The sequence below is a fragment of the Oncorhynchus kisutch genome, linkage group LG14 (assembly GCF_002021735.2).
Source record: "Oncorhynchus kisutch isolate 150728-3 linkage group LG14, Okis_V2, whole genome shotgun sequence".
NCBI classification, from domain to species: Eukaryota; Metazoa; Chordata; class Actinopteri; order Salmoniformes; family Salmonidae; genus Oncorhynchus; species Oncorhynchus kisutch.
This window is the reverse complement of record NC_034187.2, coordinates 69,133,223-69,153,122: the sequence shown is the minus strand read 5'-3', so window position 1 is coordinate 69,153,122 and position 19,900 is coordinate 69,133,223. Positions and strand designations below refer to the sequence as shown.

At 41.7% G+C, this 19,900-nt stretch overlaps 1 protein-coding gene across 1 annotated transcript in view; it reads right to left on the bottom strand.

Moving 5' to 3' along the window:
- The window catches only part of LOC109904406 (CUB and sushi domain-containing protein 3), a 657,725-nt gene extending 638,184 nt beyond the window's left edge, over nucleotides 1-19,541 (bottom strand). Inside the window, exon 1 of the mRNA XM_031788837.1 lies at nucleotides 19,277-19,541. Coding sequence (XP_031644697.1) covers nucleotides 19,277-19,466 — 190 coding nt within the window. The 5' untranslated portion in view covers nucleotides 19,467-19,541. The remainder of the gene's footprint in view (nucleotides 1-19,276) is intronic.
- Between the last annotated feature and the right edge of the window lie 359 nt (nucleotides 19,542-19,900).

Genomic DNA, 19,900 nt, shown 5'->3' with positions numbered 1-19,900 from the left:
CCTTGGTGTCCAGATCACCAACAAACTAACATAGTCCAAGCACATCAAGACAGTCATGAAGAGGGCATGACAAAACCTATTCCCACTCAGGAGAGTGAAAAGATTTGTCATGGTTCCTCAGATCCTCAAAAGGTTCTACAGCTGCACCATCGAGACCACTGGTTGCATCACTGCCTGGTAAGGCAACTGCTCGGCCTCCTTCCGCAAGGCACTACAGAGGGTAGTGCGAACGGCCCACTACATTACTGGGGCCAAGCTTCCTGCCATCCAGGAACTCTGTAACAGGCGGTGTCAGAGGAAAACCCTAAAAATTGTCAAAGACTCCAGCCACCCTAGTCATAGACTGTTCTCTCTGCTACTCTGCTACTGCACGGCAAGCGGTACCGGAGCGCCAAGTCTAGGTCCAAGAGGCTTATAAAAAGCGTCTACCCCCAATCCATAAGGCTCCTGAACACCTAATCAAATGGCTACCCAGACTATTTGCAGTGCCCCCCCTCTTTTACACCGCTGCTACTCTCTGATGTTATCATCTGTGCACAGTCACTTTAATAACTCTACCTACATGTACATATTACCTCAACTATCTGGTGCCCCTGGACATTGACTCTGTACCGGTACTCCCCGTATATAGTCTCGCTATTGTTATTTTACTGCTGCTCTTTAATTACTTGTTACTTTTATTTCTTATTCTTAGCAGTATTTTTTTAAACTGCATTGTTGGTTAGGGGCTCATAAGTAAGTATTTCACTGTAAGCATTTCACTGTTGTTTTCGGCACGTGACGAATAACATTTGATTTGATTTGATCTATTGACACAGTCACAGTGAAATCTGCAAGTCTATTAAACTACTGTGAAGACCTGACATACAGTGTAGATTACTATGGATTTGCTTATATGTACATAGTTTGCAGATCTTAGTTTCAACCAATCGCTGTAGGAAGGTAAAAACTACAAATACCATTCGAAGCATATCACCTGAAAACATCCACCTGCTTGTGACCTCAATGATGTAACCTCTTCTGTTGAGATGTACAGTATGTGTTATGTGTAAATGCTTCTTGTTTGCCAAGTGTATAGGGTTGCAAAATGCAGGTGCATTTCCTAAAGTTCACAGGATTACAAGAATTCCCAACCCTACCAGGCCCATCCGACCCCATCCCTCTCTCTCCCCCATACAGGTATAAAGCAACAACCACCCTGTAGAGAAATAATTTTAGCATTCAAAGAAATGACACAGAGGCTGACTATATCACAGCCAGGTTCATTGTGACCATGGGGCCGGCAGCTGTGCTCACTGTCAACGCAGGAGACACCGGCACACAAGGTCAAAGGTGAATCGTGTACAGAGTACAGTCCAGCTGAGGCTCATATAGAAACAGTCGCTATTGGATGGGATCCTAAGGCTTGTTATTTGTGAAATATGTCACATGTCATTATTTCACAGGAGGGGCATATGAATGTAAACATTTATATTGTATAAAAAATGTTTTTGTCATTGCAGAAATGCCTTATGGAACACGTGAACTTTCACGTGCCTTAATAAAACTTTTATGTCATCTGTAAATATGAATAGAATTGTTCAATTATGAGCCTAGTTGGTTTACTCATGTAGAAAGACAGGGACCTTCCCGCTAGCCATTGGCTGAGATAATGGATGGGCTGGACATGCCGAGAGATGAGTTCGGATTGGTCTATAACATGAGCTGCTCAGTATGTGTGGGTAATCCTTTCTAACACTGCTTTTTTTTTAAGATATCACAAAGAACTGCAACAGTGTTGCTAATGCTCTCCACTTTCTGGAGGACGATCGTGACATTCTGACTCTGACTCTGAAAATGAATCAGACAATGAGGAAATCACTGATTTAGGTAAAAACATTTTCATTGAACCAGACATTCTAGAGTCTTCTGAAACTGCTATCAACAGTGTTGTCATCACCGAACAAGTTGACCGAGTTTTGAAATCAGTGGAATTCCCGGTGGAAGCAGAGTACGATGCCATAGAAAATTCTGCCGTTTGATTGCATTCTGGCTATGCCAAATGGCTGTGGGCTACACTAGTTCATTTAGCAGACAAGATTTGCGTAGAATTCTATGGCATTATTTTACCGTATGAAGAACACAATTGAACAAAGCTGAATAAAAAAGAATGGATTTTCTCCAAGCGATTTGAAGGAGTGTGCAGATGCGGCTATTCTGTGTTGAGCGGTTAATAAAAAATGTATATTCCTACTGTATGTGCTTCATTTTTAGTTATTCATTTAACTTTAGTTGTTCTACAAATGTTGGGCTATAATGCATTGTAAGGCTGCATGATGCGACTCTAATTATGTTTTTGTTTTTTTAAGTTGCTTGAAAGGCATTTTCAATGCTTTGTTTTTTTGTGCAGGCTGTACACACGACATCAGTCACTCATTCATCATTTGACAAGCACTTGATAATGGCTAGACTTTCACAGTGGTATCCCCTTTGTGTGGCCGTAATGCACACTAAAAAGATACATGCCTTTTGTGGCAAGTGGCTGTTGTGTCCTCCTCCCTGAGTGCTGCGCCCTTCATCACGTGTTCAGGTCTTTCTCACAGGCAACAAGTGAAGACAGACATATCGGGGGACGCAACTGCGCGCATCCTCATCCAATTCCGAGGTGCATATTGAAGATATTGGAAGAACTGTCCACATTTACTTTTCGTCAGCCAACAAGATGAGTAGGCCTTACGGACAGCAAAAGCACCTTTTTTTAACTAGGCAAGTCAGTTAAGAACAAATTCATATTTGCAATGATGGCCTAGGAACAGTTGGTTAACTGCCTTGTTCAGGGGCTGAATGACAGCTCCGGGATTCAATCTAGCAACCTTTTGTTAATGGCCCAATCCTCTAATCACTAGGTTACCTGCCACAACACTAACCTATGTCAATCTACTATCCCCCATAGTACAAAAGTATACCTATTCTATTCTGTGTGAAAAATAAATATTCCAAACATAGTCTCGGGCAGTTGTGGGATGCAATAGATCCCAAATTAATACAAGCACTAGCCTCAACAATTATTTTTTTAAACAATGTGGCTGAAGCAACAGATCCGAAAGTTTAGCTTAAAATGTTGATAAACTATTAGGTTTTTTCTTCACATTATAAGCACAGCAATGCGCACATGGTAGTAGGCTATAAGCCATTTGCGGAGAACAAATGCAATTATATATGTAATTGCTTTCATTATAAAGGTGCATTTTTATGGTGAAAATTTGCTACCCAAATTTGGAACTCATGCACTGCTCATGTATGCCAGTTAGGCTCTACACCCCTCGTAAAGAGGATGAATGTGCTTAATTTTACAAAGTTATTTGTCCACTTTAGTTGTGATACCAACCTTATTAAAACATATAGGCCTATGGGCTAGACTACATGAGGTGTGTGACTATGATTCGAAAAAGTTGGAAAATAAAACATTGTTTCTTATGCTGGGCATAATTCACAAGTGATAATATATAATTCACAAGTGAATAGTGTTACCCATGAGACTATTCTTGATTTAATATTGTCTTATTTTTTTTATTATACAGTTTGTGTGAAATTTGTTTTGATTTAGAATGGACCATTATCATGCACCTGTATCGAAACAAGGGCAGCTGGAAAAAATGCATGTCATATATGCACTTAAATAGCGAATGAAGAACGCTTTTCTCCATTGTTAATTTTCATGCCACCCAGGAAGGCTATACTCCTGTTGTAAATATAAGCAATGTGCTTAATATTAGGAAAGTTGAGGAATAAATATAGTAAGCCTAGCCTATAGAAAGCTGATTGGAGCCTCCTCTTTTCTCGCACAATTGCATAGCCTATGGAAATGTTGAGCAACATGAGCTCATGCGCTCTCATGAAATGTTTGATTAGATTTTCGGAAACATTTGCATTGATGTCAGAGTGATTAGAGGAACAATAGAGCGCTGAGTACCAGGCAGTTAACAAATTTGGTAGACTACTAATGACCAACAGCAGCATAAGAGCTTGGAGAAGCCTAATTATCGTGACTAAATGGTAACGTGGAATTTGACTGCCTTAATGACTCGTGATCGCCGATGTGGCGGTAATACGGTCACCACAACAGCTCTAGGTGGGGCTAAGATTTAAGAGGGCATGAACGATGCTGAAAGGGTGTAGACAAAGAAGAGCTCTCAAGTAGGTGTGGGCCCCCGAGTGGTGCAGCAGTCTAAGAAACTGCATCTCAGTACAAGAGGCGACACTACAGGCCCTAGTTTGAATCCAGGCTGAATCACATCCGGCCATGATTGGGAGTCCCATAGGGAGGCGCACAATTGTCCCAGTGTCATCCGGGATAGGCCGTCATTGTAAATAAGAATTTGTTCTTAACTGACTTGCCTAGTTAAATAATGGAAAAATAAAATAAAGGTGTACCAAAACATTAATGCGCAATTTTCTCAAAAGTGGGGTTACACATGTATCAGCTTTCATAGCAAAATGACTTTCATCATGTTCCTCAACTGTAGTGTAATATATATAATATGTATGTAATATGTATACCATTTTCTAGCTCTGAGTCCCGACTTTTTTGAAACACCATTTCAAATGTAGCTATGTAAGACCGAATCGAGCCCGACCGGTAACATTTCTCAATGCAAACAGAAACAATAGCAACCAGATGGGAAAGAGAGATTTGAGCTGTTATTCTACACATTGATTCAGTGCTAGTGTTACAGACAGGGTAACACTTTATTTGGATAGTCCATCTGTAGATGATCTACAGACTATCAGTAACATTTCAACAATCTACTAAGTCTAACCCTAACCCTAAACTTGACCTTAACCCTCATCCTCATCCTAACCCTAAACGTAACCCTTACCCTAACCTTAGCCTTAAAACCTCTTAAGGTATAGGGGGCAGCATTTTCACTTTTGGATAAATAGCATGCCCAATTTCAACTTCCTGCTACTCATGCCAGGAATATAAGATATGCATATTATTAGTAGATGTGGATAGAAAACACTCTGAAGTTTCTAAAACTGTTTGAATCATGTCTGTGAGTATAACAGACCTTATGTAGAAGGCAAAACCCAGAGGACTAACTGTTCAGATTTATTTTTTTTGCCTCTGACTGTTCCCTGAGTTGTCTTTGCCAAGGGATATTTCATAGGAACCTGTTTTCAGTTCCTACCACTTCCACTGGATGTCACCAGTCTTTGGAATTTGGTTGAGGTTATGCATTTGTGCAACGAAGAAGAAGCACATCCTGGAACAACGTTACACTATTGAGAGTGGCGCAAGACGTAAAAAGGAGCATGATTTGTTTACTTGCTGATCGAACACAGATAGCCCCGTCTACAATTTGATCGATTATTAACTTTTAAAAATACCTAAAGTTGAATTACAAAAGTAGTTTGAAATATTTTGGCAAAGTTTATAGGCAACTTTTGAAATGCTTTGTAGTGACGTTGTGTTTTTTGGCAGCTGTTTTTTTAATCGAACAAAAGGACCAATTGTGATGTTTATGGAACATATTGGAGTGCCAACAAAAGAAGCTTGTCAAAGGTAATGCATGTTTTATATTTTATTTCAGTGTTTTGTGTAGCGCCTGCAGGGTTGAAATATGCTACCCTCTTTGTTGACATTGTGCTATCATCAGATAATAGCTTCTTATGCTTTCGTGGAAAAATGTTTTAAAATCTGACATGTTGGCTGGATTCACAATGAGTGTAGCTTTAATTGAGTATCTTACATGTGTGTTTTAATGAATATTTGGTTTTATATAATAATTTGAATTTGCCGCACTGCATTCCCTGTGGTTTTTTTCAAGTGGGACGCAAGCGTACCCTATACCCATAAGAAGTTTAAGAGATGGCACCATACTGTATGGCCGCAGTTTTGTGAGCTCCGACCCAATTTTGCTATTTTGTGATTCTTTTGGAGTTTACCTTTACTTTATTTTCATGTAATGTAACCGCTATCATTTCTTATAACTGACCAAAACCTTTGAACATCAGATCGGCAGTTACTTACCTCATTTCTGGCCTCAACTTCGATCTCGACTCATCTGCCCTGGGCTATATCTGTGATTCCAACCCAATTTCGGGGGTATACAAGAGGAAACGCTGGCTTTACAGGCAAGAGAGGGGGAGTCCTGGCGAGATTAAGGCGAACTGAAAACCGGAAAATCTAACCTCCATTCTATTGGCCAACGTACAGTCACTTAATAATAAGATGGATGACCTCCGATCGCTGATTTGATACCAACGGGACTCTCGTAAATGCAATATTCTCTGCTGTTCTGAAACATGGCTTTCAGGATAAACTCCATGGCTATCCAACTTGATGGATTCTCCAATCACCGAGCGGACAGGACAGTGGAGTCAGTGGAGAGGTTAATCTCTTCATCAACAACAGGTGGAATGCCTACCCTTCTACCTCCAGAGGGAGTTTTCCGCTGTTATTGTGACTGTTGTATACATTCCACCTCAGGACAAGAAGAATAACACTTACCGAACTGGCATTTAACGAACTTTACAAAGCTATAAACAAGCAGGAAAACGGGTTACACTGTTACTCTACCCAAATGCAAGCATAAAAGGCTCTCCCTCGTCCCCCATTTGGCAAATAAGATGATGACTCTGTATTCCTGCTTCCTGTTTACAAGCAGAAGCTCAAGCAAGAAGTACCCATGACACACTCTGTTGAGAAATGGTCATCAGAATCAGAGATTATTCTACAGGACTGCTTTGGTAGCACTGATTGGAATATGTTTAGAGACTCTGCTGATAACATTGACTTCCGTTACCGGCTTCATTAGGAAATGTATCGGTGACATTGTCCCCACAGTGAAAGTTTGCTGCTTCCCCAATGAAAAGCCCCAGATTAACACTGAGATTGGTGCTAATCTAAAGGACAGGGCTACCGCACACAGGGCTATCACAGACAACCCTGACGCTACGGCTGAGGACAGGAACAAGTACAAGCCGTCCCACTATGACCTCCACAGAGTCATCAAACGAGCAAAATGATAGTATATGAATAAGGTGGAATCATATTACAGGCTCTGACGCCTGCTGCATGTGGCAGAGGCTACAGTCCATTATGGATTACAAAGAAAGACCCAGTCGTGATCAAAATTAACAGCACTGTGCCATGCGTGAGGGGCCCCACCGAACCAGAGGATTGGGTGATCTCGGCGTCCGAGGCTGACCTGAGTAAGGTCTTTGATCAGGTCAACACTTGCAAGGCGCCAGCCAGACGGTAGTCAAGGGTGTGTTCTCAGAGCATTCGCAGAGCAGCTGGCAGGTATATTCACTGTAATTTTCAACCTCTCATTGTTCAAGTCTGTAATCCCCACATGTTTTTAGCTGACCACCATCATTCCTGTTCCCAAGAACTATAAGGCTTCATGCCACAATGACTACCACCCTGTAGCACTCACATCTGTAATCATGAAGTGCTTTGAAAGTCTGGTTATGGCACACATCAATTCCATCCCATCATCCCAGACACTAGACCCACTCCACTTTGCAAACCGCCCCAACAAATCCACAGATGAAGCAATCTCAATTGCACTCCACTCTGCCCTTACCCAGCTTGATAAGTGGAATACCTATGTGAGAATGATGTTCATTGACTACAGCTCAGTGTTAAACACCATTGTCCCTTCCAAATCCTCAAAAAGTTCTACAGCTGTACCATTGAGAGCATCTTGACTGGCTGCATCACTGCTTGATATGGCAACAGCACTACCCTCAATCGCATGGTGCTACAGAGGGTGGTGTGGACAGCCTACTACATAACTGGGGATGAGCTTCTTGCCATCCAGGACCTCTATATCAGGCGGTGTGAAAGGAAGGCCTGGAATATCATTAAAGACTCCATCCACACAAGCCATAGAATGTTCTCTCTGCTTCCACATGGCAAGTGGTACCGGTGCATCATACTAACAGGCCCCTAAACAGCTTCTATATGGTTTTGGAACTGACCCTGGGACTAACCCTATATACAGTTTACTTACTTTGTCGTGTTGTTCTTATTTTTATTTATTGTATGTTTTTGTTCTACCTTATGTGATTTTTAGTACTATATTGATATTGATTACTGCATTGTTGGGTTGAGCTTGCAACGAAGGCATTTCACTTTAATAGTGTACGTGACATTAAAACTTGAAACTTAACCCTTACCCTAACCCTTATCCTAAAACAGTGGTCATCAACCTTTTCTGAGTCAAGATCACTTTCACAGTTAAAACGCAAGCTGAGATCTACTGCCTTGATTTTTTTTAAACATGACTTACAATCATTTTTTACATTAAACTTGTTAGGGCTAGGGTCCTTTTTTCTGATTTTCTGCCTGACTGACGTGCCCAAAGTAAACTCCCTGTTACTCAGGCCCAGAAGCCAGGATATGCATATAATTGGTACCATTGGATAAAAAACACTTTGAAGTTTGTATATATTTTTTTAAAGTATGAGACGATAACACAATAGATATGGTAGGTAGTTTTTTTGAGAGCCCATGCTCTTACATATCCAAATCCAATTCCTATGGATTCCACTAGATGTCAACAGTCTTTTTTCAAGGTTTCAGGCTTGTAACTTGAATAATGGGTAAGAAATATGAGTTTTAGTTCAACAACACCAGCTAGGAAAACCTGCTAATATTGCTTTCCTGTTGAACATACTTCTTTCTGCATGAAATATTATAGTTTAATTACATTTTTTGGGTACCTGAGGTGTAAATAGAAATGTATTTTGACTTGTTGAAACAAAGTTTAGGTGTAGATTTTCGGATTCCTTTCTCTGCATGCTGAACGAGTGGATTGCTCAAATCAATGGAGCCAACTAAATTGACTTTTTGGGATAAAAATAAGGATTCTATCTAACAAAATGACACTGCATGTTATAGCTGGGACCCTTTGGATGACAAATCAGAGGAAGATTTTCAAAAAGTAAGTGAATATTTAATCGCTATTTGTGATTTTATGAAACCTGTGGAAAAATATGTTGATGTAGGTCACCGTCCTCAAACAATCGCATGGCATGCTTTCACAGTAAAGCCTTCTGTAAATCAGACAGTGCATTTAGAATAAACCTCTTAGCGTGCTAAATTCGACAACATCCGGTGAAATCTGAGCGTGCCAAATTGAAAATACAAAATCGTAATATTAAACATTCATGAAAATACAAGTGTCATACATGATTCTTTAGCTTAGAATGTTGGTACTCGAACCACATTTTCCGATTTACAATAGGCTTTACGGCGAAAGCATGGCATTCGATTATCTGAGGACAGCGCCTCACAACAACATATGTTTTCAAACCAGCACAGGCTTCACAAAATCATAAATAGAGCTAAAATAAATCACTTAACTTTGAAGATCTTCCTCGGTTTGCAATCACAAGGGTCCCAGCTACACAATGAAGTCCTTCTTTTTTATATCCCAAAAAAGTATATTTAGTAGACGTCATTGAGTTCATTAATCCACCGTTTCAACACCCAGACAAAGTCCCAAAAGTTACCGGTAAAGTTCGTCCAAACAAGTCAAACCATGTTTCTAATTAATCCTCAGGTAGTCTAATATCTAAATAAATGATCATATTTCATACGGAGAATAATATGTTCAATTGGGAAGGAAAATAACGACAAGCACGCCCTCGTTCACGAGCTCAAAGAGACTACTTTTGCCTTACATCTCCCCATGGATAAACAACTATTACTCGTTGGTTTTTCAAGAAACAAGCCTGAATCCATGTATAAAGACTGTTGACATCTAATGGAAGCCATAGGAACTGCAATCTCGGAGGTGGAAGTCATAGTTTTCAACAGCTTCACATTTGAATTTGATGGGAGCTTAAAAAATAATTCTGGATGGGTTTTCCTCAGGTTTTTGCCTGCTATACAAGTTCTGTTATTTAAACTCACAGACATTATTTTAGAGTTTTTCATCAAATTCTACCAATTATATGCATATCCTAGCCTCTGGGCCTGAGTAACAGGGTGTTTACTTTGGGCACGTCAGACAGGCAGAAATTCAGGATACTGCCCCCGACCCTATAAATGTTAACAAGAATTTAAGCTTTCAACTGATTTAAGACACATGTATGTACGTAAATGTTTAATATCCATAATTTTTATGATCATTTATTTGAATTGCGCACCCTACAGTTTCACCAGAAGTTGTCCCGCTAGAGGGATGCCTAGCCATAAGAAGTTTTAACCTAATAAAAACAGTTCTGTATGAATGAGGTTTGTGAAGTAGGCCTAATACATTATCAAAGCATATTGGCTATACGCCTGGCCTGGCAATAGCGTTCTTTTCAGACCATACTATATTTCATAACTTGAGCTTTGATAATAAAATAGATCAGTTGGTTTAGTATATAATCTGAAATAGTTTGCAAAAGTAGTTTTTTTTATTTTACTGGACTGATGGTCCCTGCATCTGATGGTCATGGTGCATTCAAGACAACTGGGAAGTAGGAAAAATAGCGAGGTCAAAGCATGAAATCAGTCAAATCATGATATCCGCTGATCCTCTACACAGGTGCCCCTCAGGTGTGCGTGCTCAGTCCCCTCCTGTACTCCCTGTTCACTCATGACTGCACGGCCAGGCACAACTCCTACACCATCATTAAGTTTGCTGATGACACGACAGTGGTAGACCTGATAACCGACAACAACGAGCCAGCCTATAGGGAGGAGGTCAGAGACCTGGCCGTGTGGTGAAAGGAAAACAACCTCTCCCTCTTTTACAGTACTGTTACTCTCTGTTGTTATCATCTATGCATAGTCACTTTTATAACTCTACCTACATGTACATAAACTCAGCAAATAAAGAAACGTCCTCTCACTGTCAACTGCGTTTATTTTCAGCAAACTTAACATGTGTAAATATTTGTATGAACATAACAAGATTCAACAACTGAGACATAAACTGAACAAGTTCCACAGACATGTGACTAACAGAAATTAAATAATGTGTCCCTGAACAAAGGAGGGTTAAAAATCAAAAGTAACAGTCAGTATCTGGTGTCGCTACCAGCTGCATTAAGTACTGCAGTGCATCTCCTCCTCATGGATTGCAGCAGATTTCTCAGATCTTGCTGTGAGATGGTACCCCACTCTTCCACCAAGGCACCTGCAAGTTGGGGGAATGTCCCTCGCCCTCACTCTCCGATCCAACAGGTCCCAGACGTGCTCAATGGGATTGAGATCAGGGCTCTTGGCCATGGCCATGGCAGAACACTGACATTCCTGTCTTGCAGGAAATCATGCACAGAATGAGCAGTGTGGCTGGTGGCATTGTCATGCTGGAGGGTCATGTCAGGATGAGCCTGCAGGAAGGGTACCACATGAGGGAGGAGGATGTCTTCCCTGTAATGCACAGCGTTGAGATTGACTGCAATGACAACAAGCTCAGTCCGATTATGCTATGACACACCGCCCCAGACCATGATGGACCCTCCACCTCCAAATCAATCCTGCTCCAGAGTACAGGCCTCGGTGTAACGCTCATTCCTTCGACGATAAACGCAAATCCGACCATTACCCCTGGTGAGACAAAACCACGACTCGTCAGTGAAGAGCACTTTTTGCCAGTCCTGTCTAGTCCTGCGATGGTGGGTTTGTGCCCATAGGCTACGTTGTTGCCGGTGATGTCTGGTGAGGACCTGCCATAAAACAGGCCTACAAGCCCTCAGTCCAGCCTCTCTCAGCCTATTGCGGACAGTCTGAGCACTGATGAAGGGATTGTGCGATCCTGGTTTAACTCGGGTAGTTGTTGTTGCCATCCTATACCTGTCCCGCAGGTGTGATGTTCGGATGTACTGTTCCTGTGCAGGTGCTGATACATGTGGTCTGCCACTGCGAGGACGATCAGCTGTCCGTCCTGTCTCCCTGTAGCGCTCTCTTAGGAGTCTCACAGTACAGACATTGCAATTTATTGCCCTGGCCACATCTGCAGTTCTCATGCCTCCTTGAGGCATGCCTAAGGCATGTTCACGCAGATGAGCAGGGACCCTGGGCATCTTTCTGTTTGTGTTTTTCAGTCAGTAGAAAGACCTCTTTAGTGTCCTAATTTTTCACAACTGTGACCTTAATTGCCTACCGTCTGTAACCTGTTAGTGTCTTAATGACCATTCCACAGGTGCATGTTCATTAATTGTTTATGATTCAATGAACAAGCTTGGGAAACAGTGTTTAAACTCTTTACACTGAAGATCTGCGAAGTTATTTGGATTTTTAAGAATTATCTTCGTAAGACAGGGACCTGAAAAAGGGACGTTTCTTTTTTTGCTGAGTTTATTACCTCGACTAACTGGTTCCCCCGCACATTAACTCCGTACCGGTACCCTCCGTATATTGTCTCGCTATTGTTATTTTACTGCTGCTCTGACACGGGTCCCTCCGGAACTTTCATTACGCATTACGTACGTCCGGCGCCGCCGCTGAAGCTTTGGCAGCTGCAACTGGGCCATCATACATCGCCACAACGGGTCTGTCCGATGATGCCACTTCAGCAGCCACAACTGGTCCGTCCAACGCCACCACAAGCAGTCCGTTCGACACTGGTCCGTCCGATGCCACTGCATCTTCGGCAGCAGCAGCTGGCCCGTCTGACGACGCTGCAACTTCGGCAGCTGCATCGGGTCCTGATCAACCCGCACTGCGTTCCTGTGATTGTCCTCGAGGGCGGTTTCGTTACGCTGAGGAGGGGTACTGTCACTGATCCTTCTGGAACTTTCATTACGCACACCTGTCCCTTATTCCGACTGATTAGTATTTGCATGTATGTGCCCTTTGGTTTCCATTGGGCGGTCGATTATTGTTACTATGGCTGTTGTCGTGTGAGTACCTGTGCTGTGTGTGTTGGACTTTCGTGCTCTTTGTGATTGCGCAGAAGATTACGGGTCTTTTGCCGTGTGTTAATAATTGTGTGCGTGTTATTTATTCAAGGTACTCCTCACTCTTTTGTTTGGTCTTCGTCCCGTGCCCTTGCACGGCACGCCGTAATTTGGTCTTGATTAAAAAAATAAATACGCATTCCTGCGCCTGACTACCAATCATTCATGCCACCGTGACATGCTCCTTAATTACTTGTTACTTTTATTTTTTGGTTAGGGGCTCATAAGTAAGCATTTCACTGTAACCTGTTGTGTTCGGCGCATGCGACTAATAACATTTGATTTTATTTGATCTTCAGGTCTAAAAGTCGGAGCTCTCGAAATATGCTAGCGGTTCCGACTTGGAATTCTGAGTTGGATTACCGTTAGTTTTTTCTGAGTTCCCAGTTGTCTTGAGCACACAGAAGTTGGAGATTTCTGAGTTACGAGTTATTAGTTGTTTTGTACACAACATTCGTCTCAGCGGAAGGTGGGAGAAAGCAGCAAAGGGTCCGCCTCTCACGGTCCCTGCTCTCTCCTACTTTTCCTCCTGTGAGACTGGCCAGAGAGAGGGGACGCCGTCTTCCACCTGCTCTCTCCTTCCTTTCCTCCTGTGAGACTGACCAGAGGGAGGGGACACCGTCTTCCACCTGGTGGTGAAACTCGAGTCGCACCACATCTGCCACGTGCACAAATTTATGTTGTTCCTATGACCAGAGAAAGTGCAATATTCTTCGATATTAACATAGATACGACGAGCTGCTAATAATAATACAAATGCAGGGATATCAGTCCAACTGCAGCGGGAGTGCAAGTAGGGAGAAGCACATTTCATGTTTTGTAATAGTGTTGAATAAAAACAGTGTTGACAGTGCTGAATAAAAACTATTACATGAACTCATTCATAAAAACAGCAGCTCATTGCTGTTTTCTTTGACAGTCGCTCTCCGGTCATGGTTTTAAAAGTAAAAAGATCTCAAATAGGCTAGTATCAAACTTTGCTGTGCCCAGGGTTGTGAAATGAGCTATCCGATTGGTCAGAGCAGTAGGTACACTTAATTTAGACACAGATCTCCCAGTCCGCCAGATAGGCAGAGTTTGTCCTTTCAGACATGAAATGGTTCAAAATGGGAACACTTTGCCTAACAGGTGCGCAGGGCTTCTGAATCAAGTGCAAACAGCGGTAGGGGCACTATCGTTGGCTTTTCTACAGAAATGCACAAGCATTTCGCTACACTCGCATTAACATCTGCTAACCATGTGTATGTGACAAATAAAATTTGATTTGATTTGATTTGATCAAGCATTTCTGTATAATGCCTCGATCGCGACCGGTTGGTGACCACTGTTCTAAACCTTACCCTAACTATCCAAAGAAAGTGTGGCCCATCACATCTCAAGGAAAAGGGGACTATAGGGAACGTAAAGTAGACCTGCTCTGCCAACAGATAGGTCCTCCAAATCCCAATGTGTGAGACAGGTGTGATTTAAAAGAGCACCTATTCCCTTGACACAAGCTTCTGCTCCTAGCGGTAGAGAACAAGGCTCCCAAGTGAAACGTAGAAATACATCACCCAACAACTGAGCTCAACGGTTTTTATGTCCCAATAATGACAGAGGCAAAGTCAAGACCAACACCTCATGTAAAAACGTGACCCACCATGATGGAAAGGCAGCAGGTCAACACTGTACCCTACACTCCCTTTCCCGTGGCGGTGTCTTTACGTTCTTTGGCAAGCTCTGGATCTGATGATGGAGGTGAGTGATGATGAAACATCTCTCTCACACAGACCATTGGTCTCTCGCAGAAATACCGGGTGTCAGATGCTACTAGACCTATAAAATAAAATGACCCCCTTATGCAAGAAAGTCACAGGGAGGCACCAAGGGCAGCGGTCTACTGTAAGTACTGGGAAGTCCAGCCAATCCAGGATCAGAGCCAAGGAAAGGACACTTGGCTGTAAATAGACTAGGACCAGCAATTTCGAAAGCACACAGACCCACAGCAACCCTCTATCCATTATACTGGAACTAATTTATCAACGACATAGATTGCATTGATGATACCATAGTTAGTTAATGGGTCCCTTATTGGAAAACCGATTGACTGAAATCTGCATAGCAACAGAAAAAAAGACAAGCCATTTACTGTAGGAGTAAATACAACAGGAATGTTCCTGATTTATTTATGGTCCGATAATGAACATAATGACCGAACAAAGATCTGCTTCGTATCAAAACATTGTCAATAAAGCAGTGAATTGTGAGCTTTAACAGTGAGCGGGCCTTCTTGTTCTTTACCCATAATGAACATTAACAGTATAATGAACGTGGTCACAGTGCCCACAGAGAAGGAGATTGTACCTTCAATGACCTACATGACCAACAGGGAGAATGGAAAACGCAGATGTGATTTGAAGCTAAAACTACAGCAGATGTCATTGGACAAAACATTTTAAAATGTGACCTTATTTTGTGCACTGAACAACAATAGGCTTGATGAAAAGGCTGGATAATGACCTCCAACAATCTGAGTATGGGTAAGCATCTCATGATGTCAGTCAGACGTGTAGAAGAGAGAGACAGTGTTGGGTTTGTACCTGAGTTGTGTAGACAGATATGAAATGTTGATTTAACAGTCTCCAGCACCAATTGTCAAAATCCCCACACAACACCTCCCATTGTGTGAGGTTATCCCCAGACAAACACAGAGTTCACTGGGTCTCAGTCTACAAAACTGACCACATGCATTCCCTTCAGATCAGTTTTGATGGTATAACTCCACTCTGGATGTCCACTCACATTACATAAGATCCTGGTTGTACTGTTTGGTTAGTCATCAGATGACTCATTATGAAAAAGCTCTGATTCTCTAGAATCTTAGAGAATTCTAGAAAATCTGAAAATTCTAGAGAATTCTAGACTAGAGAATCCTTGAGAATTCAAGAGAATCCTGGAGAATTACAGGTCTTCTGACATATGCCAGCTACAGTACATAGACTAGATCAAATTACACAACTGTACACAGACTTAATAAAAAATCAGCAATAACCATGTGTTTTCAGATAATAACTTGCTCAGGTGGTGGATTACATTTGAACTAATATGGATCCATCCCCTAGCCAACCTCATGTGCCTCTCCATCACTGCCACAAGGGGACAATGTCCAAAGGTTAAGAATGATTTCCCAGAAGAGACCTTGACTGAGAGTGACCAACGATGATTCATGTTGACTAAGTACAAAGTCATTTACAGACAGATACCATTGAAGCAAACCTGCAGTAAAAAGTATTACTTCCAACAAAAAACATAATAGGTGAGTTCATATTGAAGTGGTGTTTTGTGTCTGCTACAAGAATTGAAATCAATATCTCTGGTCCCTTGCAATAAGATACAGCATTAGGGATTTCTTTATGTCCATAATATCAAGAGAAAGAAGATACAGCTAAAAGGAAAATGGTCCTTGTATCCACTGCTGTGAAGATTGTGCAATATCTCTTGAGGCTCACTTTAATGGAAGTGCAATGTACCATCCATTAGTCAGTTGATACCCTGTGTTTACACATACGCTATTCTGCAGACATGCTAAAATGTTTGTATACGCTCTTGGTGCAAACAACAACTGTCACCTACCCACTCTGGTGCCAAAACACACACACAGACATGTAATAAATCTAGGTTACTGCAGACATCTGTGGACTGTAACTACTGCACTCTGCACCTGCCTGTGCCACGACGACAAACTGGGCTCATGGTGATTCAAACAGCTCTTTCATTTGCAGGGAGAGAGCAGTCAGCCTCACACACACTGGGGTGTGTGTGTGTGTGTGTGTGTGTGTGTGTGTGTGTGTGTGTGTGTGTGTGTGTGTGTGTGTGTGTGTGTGTGTGTGTGTGTGTGTGTGTGTGTGTGTGTGTGTGTGTACTGATCACAGGCATAATCCTGCTAGTTGTTAATAATCCACCCCTACCTGCTGACCTCATACTGTACAGTAGGATCTTAATTTGATCACCCTGTTGCAGCAATGCCGGAAATGTAAAACGCATAGTGTCTTTGAGGTTTTAAAAGATTGCTGAAGTTTATCATTTCCACTTTGAAATTTCAGACATGATTGTACCTTACAATTTTTTTTATCAACCCCTACAAAAATGTACATTAATTATAATCCACATAATAATTCACATTTCCTGTTGCTGCAGGATTATTTTCCTGTTGTAGAAAACTGGCTCAAAATAAGATCCTACATCTATATCATTATATTGAACATGGCCAGGTCTTGTCTATTAGCCAGCCTGTGTGAATTCACCCACGCTATCGACAAATATAATGACACCGTGGGGGAATGGTCTCTGGCTGGAAGAATGTTCCTCAGTGTTCTAATTTCTAATTATATGGCTCAGACTTCATGGAGAGTAAGGTGATTTAATCCAATGTAGAATGGAACTTCTGTACTTGATGAATTGCTAGGGACAAGTAAACTAACTGTGGGTACACATACTAATCTGCGATGTGCTATTAGTAGGCAGTAGTGATATACCTATACTCAAAGTTAAAACTTTTCCTCCGAGTTTAATCATGGCATCGAAATTGAGACGCAAGTATTTGGTTTCGATACATTTACAAATAACCTCCGTCTGTCTTCACTGGAACTGAACCAAAACAATACATTTTGCCATAACAATTATTCAATGTAGGCTAAGTATGAACATTATCCAAAATGTATAGAGAGAGGGAGGTATGTGTTGCTGGTCCTGGATAATAAGTATTTGTCGTCGGGTTCTCATCACACCGCCACCACGCGTCGGTTTATCATCCGGCCATAGCACCAAGCACTGACAGAGTAGGTAGACTACTTACTTTTTCACCAAATATCGTCACTGTATAGGCCTAAACTAAATAAATGATGTTGTCCTCTGGAGACGTGTTACGGACCGGCATTTTTGTGTCTCCTTAACTATCGTAATAAATGCAGTTTACTGAGGCCTTGGGCTTGACGACTCAGATGTGAATCGATGGGTGACCAGGATGCAGAGCGCGCGCAGTAGAATATTAATCAGACTTCTAGCAAAGAACGCTGAGTGGGTATCGCCAGTGAAAAGGTCTGACTGATCTGAAAAGAGGCTAGCAGGAAAGAGATGCCGATAAGACGACCCGCATACAGTTGCCTATATGATTGTTGTCGTTCTTGTGCCTACGAAAGATGGGCATCGGGCATCGAGCATCAGCATTAGCTAAAGAAAGTGGTATAGGCTATGCAAATTTAATTGCGGGCAGGTGATGTTGACGCGCGAAGGCTGACACCCGATATAGGCTACTCCCCTAAATACCATGTTCAGCGTCTACCCTAAATCAGTGCCACCACCACTGATTGTACCAATGTATGCAGCAAACACTATTGTCCAAATCTATCTATTCAATTACGTCAACTTCTTAGCACTTGAATCATCAACACATATTGTCTCAGAAGCATTAACCAAATAAAATGCCTTCTTCGCAGCATGATTCCAGCCATAATACATGCTTGGAATCAAACAGACCTAAACCCTCTCATCTTTAATATATTCTACTAGTATTATAAGAAACCCTGAATATATGAATAGGTCTTAGATAATCAATCCAATATGTTGCAAATGAATGATGCATCTGCATCGATGTGCTTGTGTTTGGTGCCATACGCGCAACAGTTAAATCACAGCCCACCAAAGCCTATAGTCTTCTGGCTTCAGGGGAGGCTTGTCTTACAATTAAGGAAAAGGTGGCAGTATATACAAAAGGATGGTATGGGGTAAAGACATCGTTTTGCTTGGAGTTATTGGAAGAGGAAGTGTATTTTCGATGAATATGTGCCCATATTCATCCCTATATGTCCCCCATATGTTCTCTCCCTCAAACACAAGGTAATCAGAAAGATGAGGTACATGTCTGTAGTTGTCTGTGTAGTCTCATTATATAGCCTAAAATTGTACCGTGCCTTACACTGATTTATAAACCGAGGAGCTTGCACCTCTCATTTGCCATTTACATTTTCTGAAACAAATGTGGTTCATTTCTAAGAATTTACAGAAATCATATTTCAAATAAAACAGTTGGATAGTGACGAGTATGGAAATGGGTCTGGTAAGATTTTAAAAAATGCAGATAGGGGTGCGTAATCTCCCCTAAACAACCCACCGGTTATTAGGCATAAGCAACTCACGTATCCGCTTGAGCATACTGCAAGAATATTTATTGAGCTCTCGCTCAATGCCTGCATTGAACCGGCAGCCTGGCAAGTAAATGTTTCACCTTAGCTCTAGCCTTTTTAATGCCTTTTTACTGCACAGCCGGGTCTTCCAATACAAAAAGACACCATCCTCCTCCAAAAACATAAGTAGTAAGACATGCATTACTACAAAGGATTTTCCTTACCTCGCACACACGTGACCATCATAAAAAATACGAGATTCCAAAATATAACTCCAGTTTTAATCCTCATTTTTTTAGCTTGTAAAAAGTCCACTGGACCGCATCTAATACATCCTCTCTTGAAAAGCTTTAGGATGTCCGTCGACCTGATTTTATACCCCTCTATGTCATCTGTTTTCATGTTCACAATCATGAAGCTAGTTATTCTCTTCTCAATCTCCTCCGTTCCTCAGCCGGTAGCGGTGTGTCTTCGGTTGTGGCTGGCGCGCGGTCACAGCTCGAAGTGAACGGCGATGCTGGGATACCACAGCAACCTTGACGAGGACTCAACCATCTCACCAACAGGGGCAAAACTCTCAGCTCGATTCCTCGCGAGTTGGTACGTTGTTTAAAACGAAGTGTATTTAATTTTTTTTTTTCTATAGTCAGTGTTTTCTGTGGAAATATCTCACCACATGAGTAGAGATGGTAGGTAACATAGCCATCAAATAAGAACAAAACTGAACCACACGAGTCAAGTGCATTCCCACGGAAATAAATTAATATAGAAAATATTCTCAGTGACGATAATATGGTAGGCTAATCTTGAGCCAATAAAAATGAAAACAAGTATTTTCTTTAAAGAAA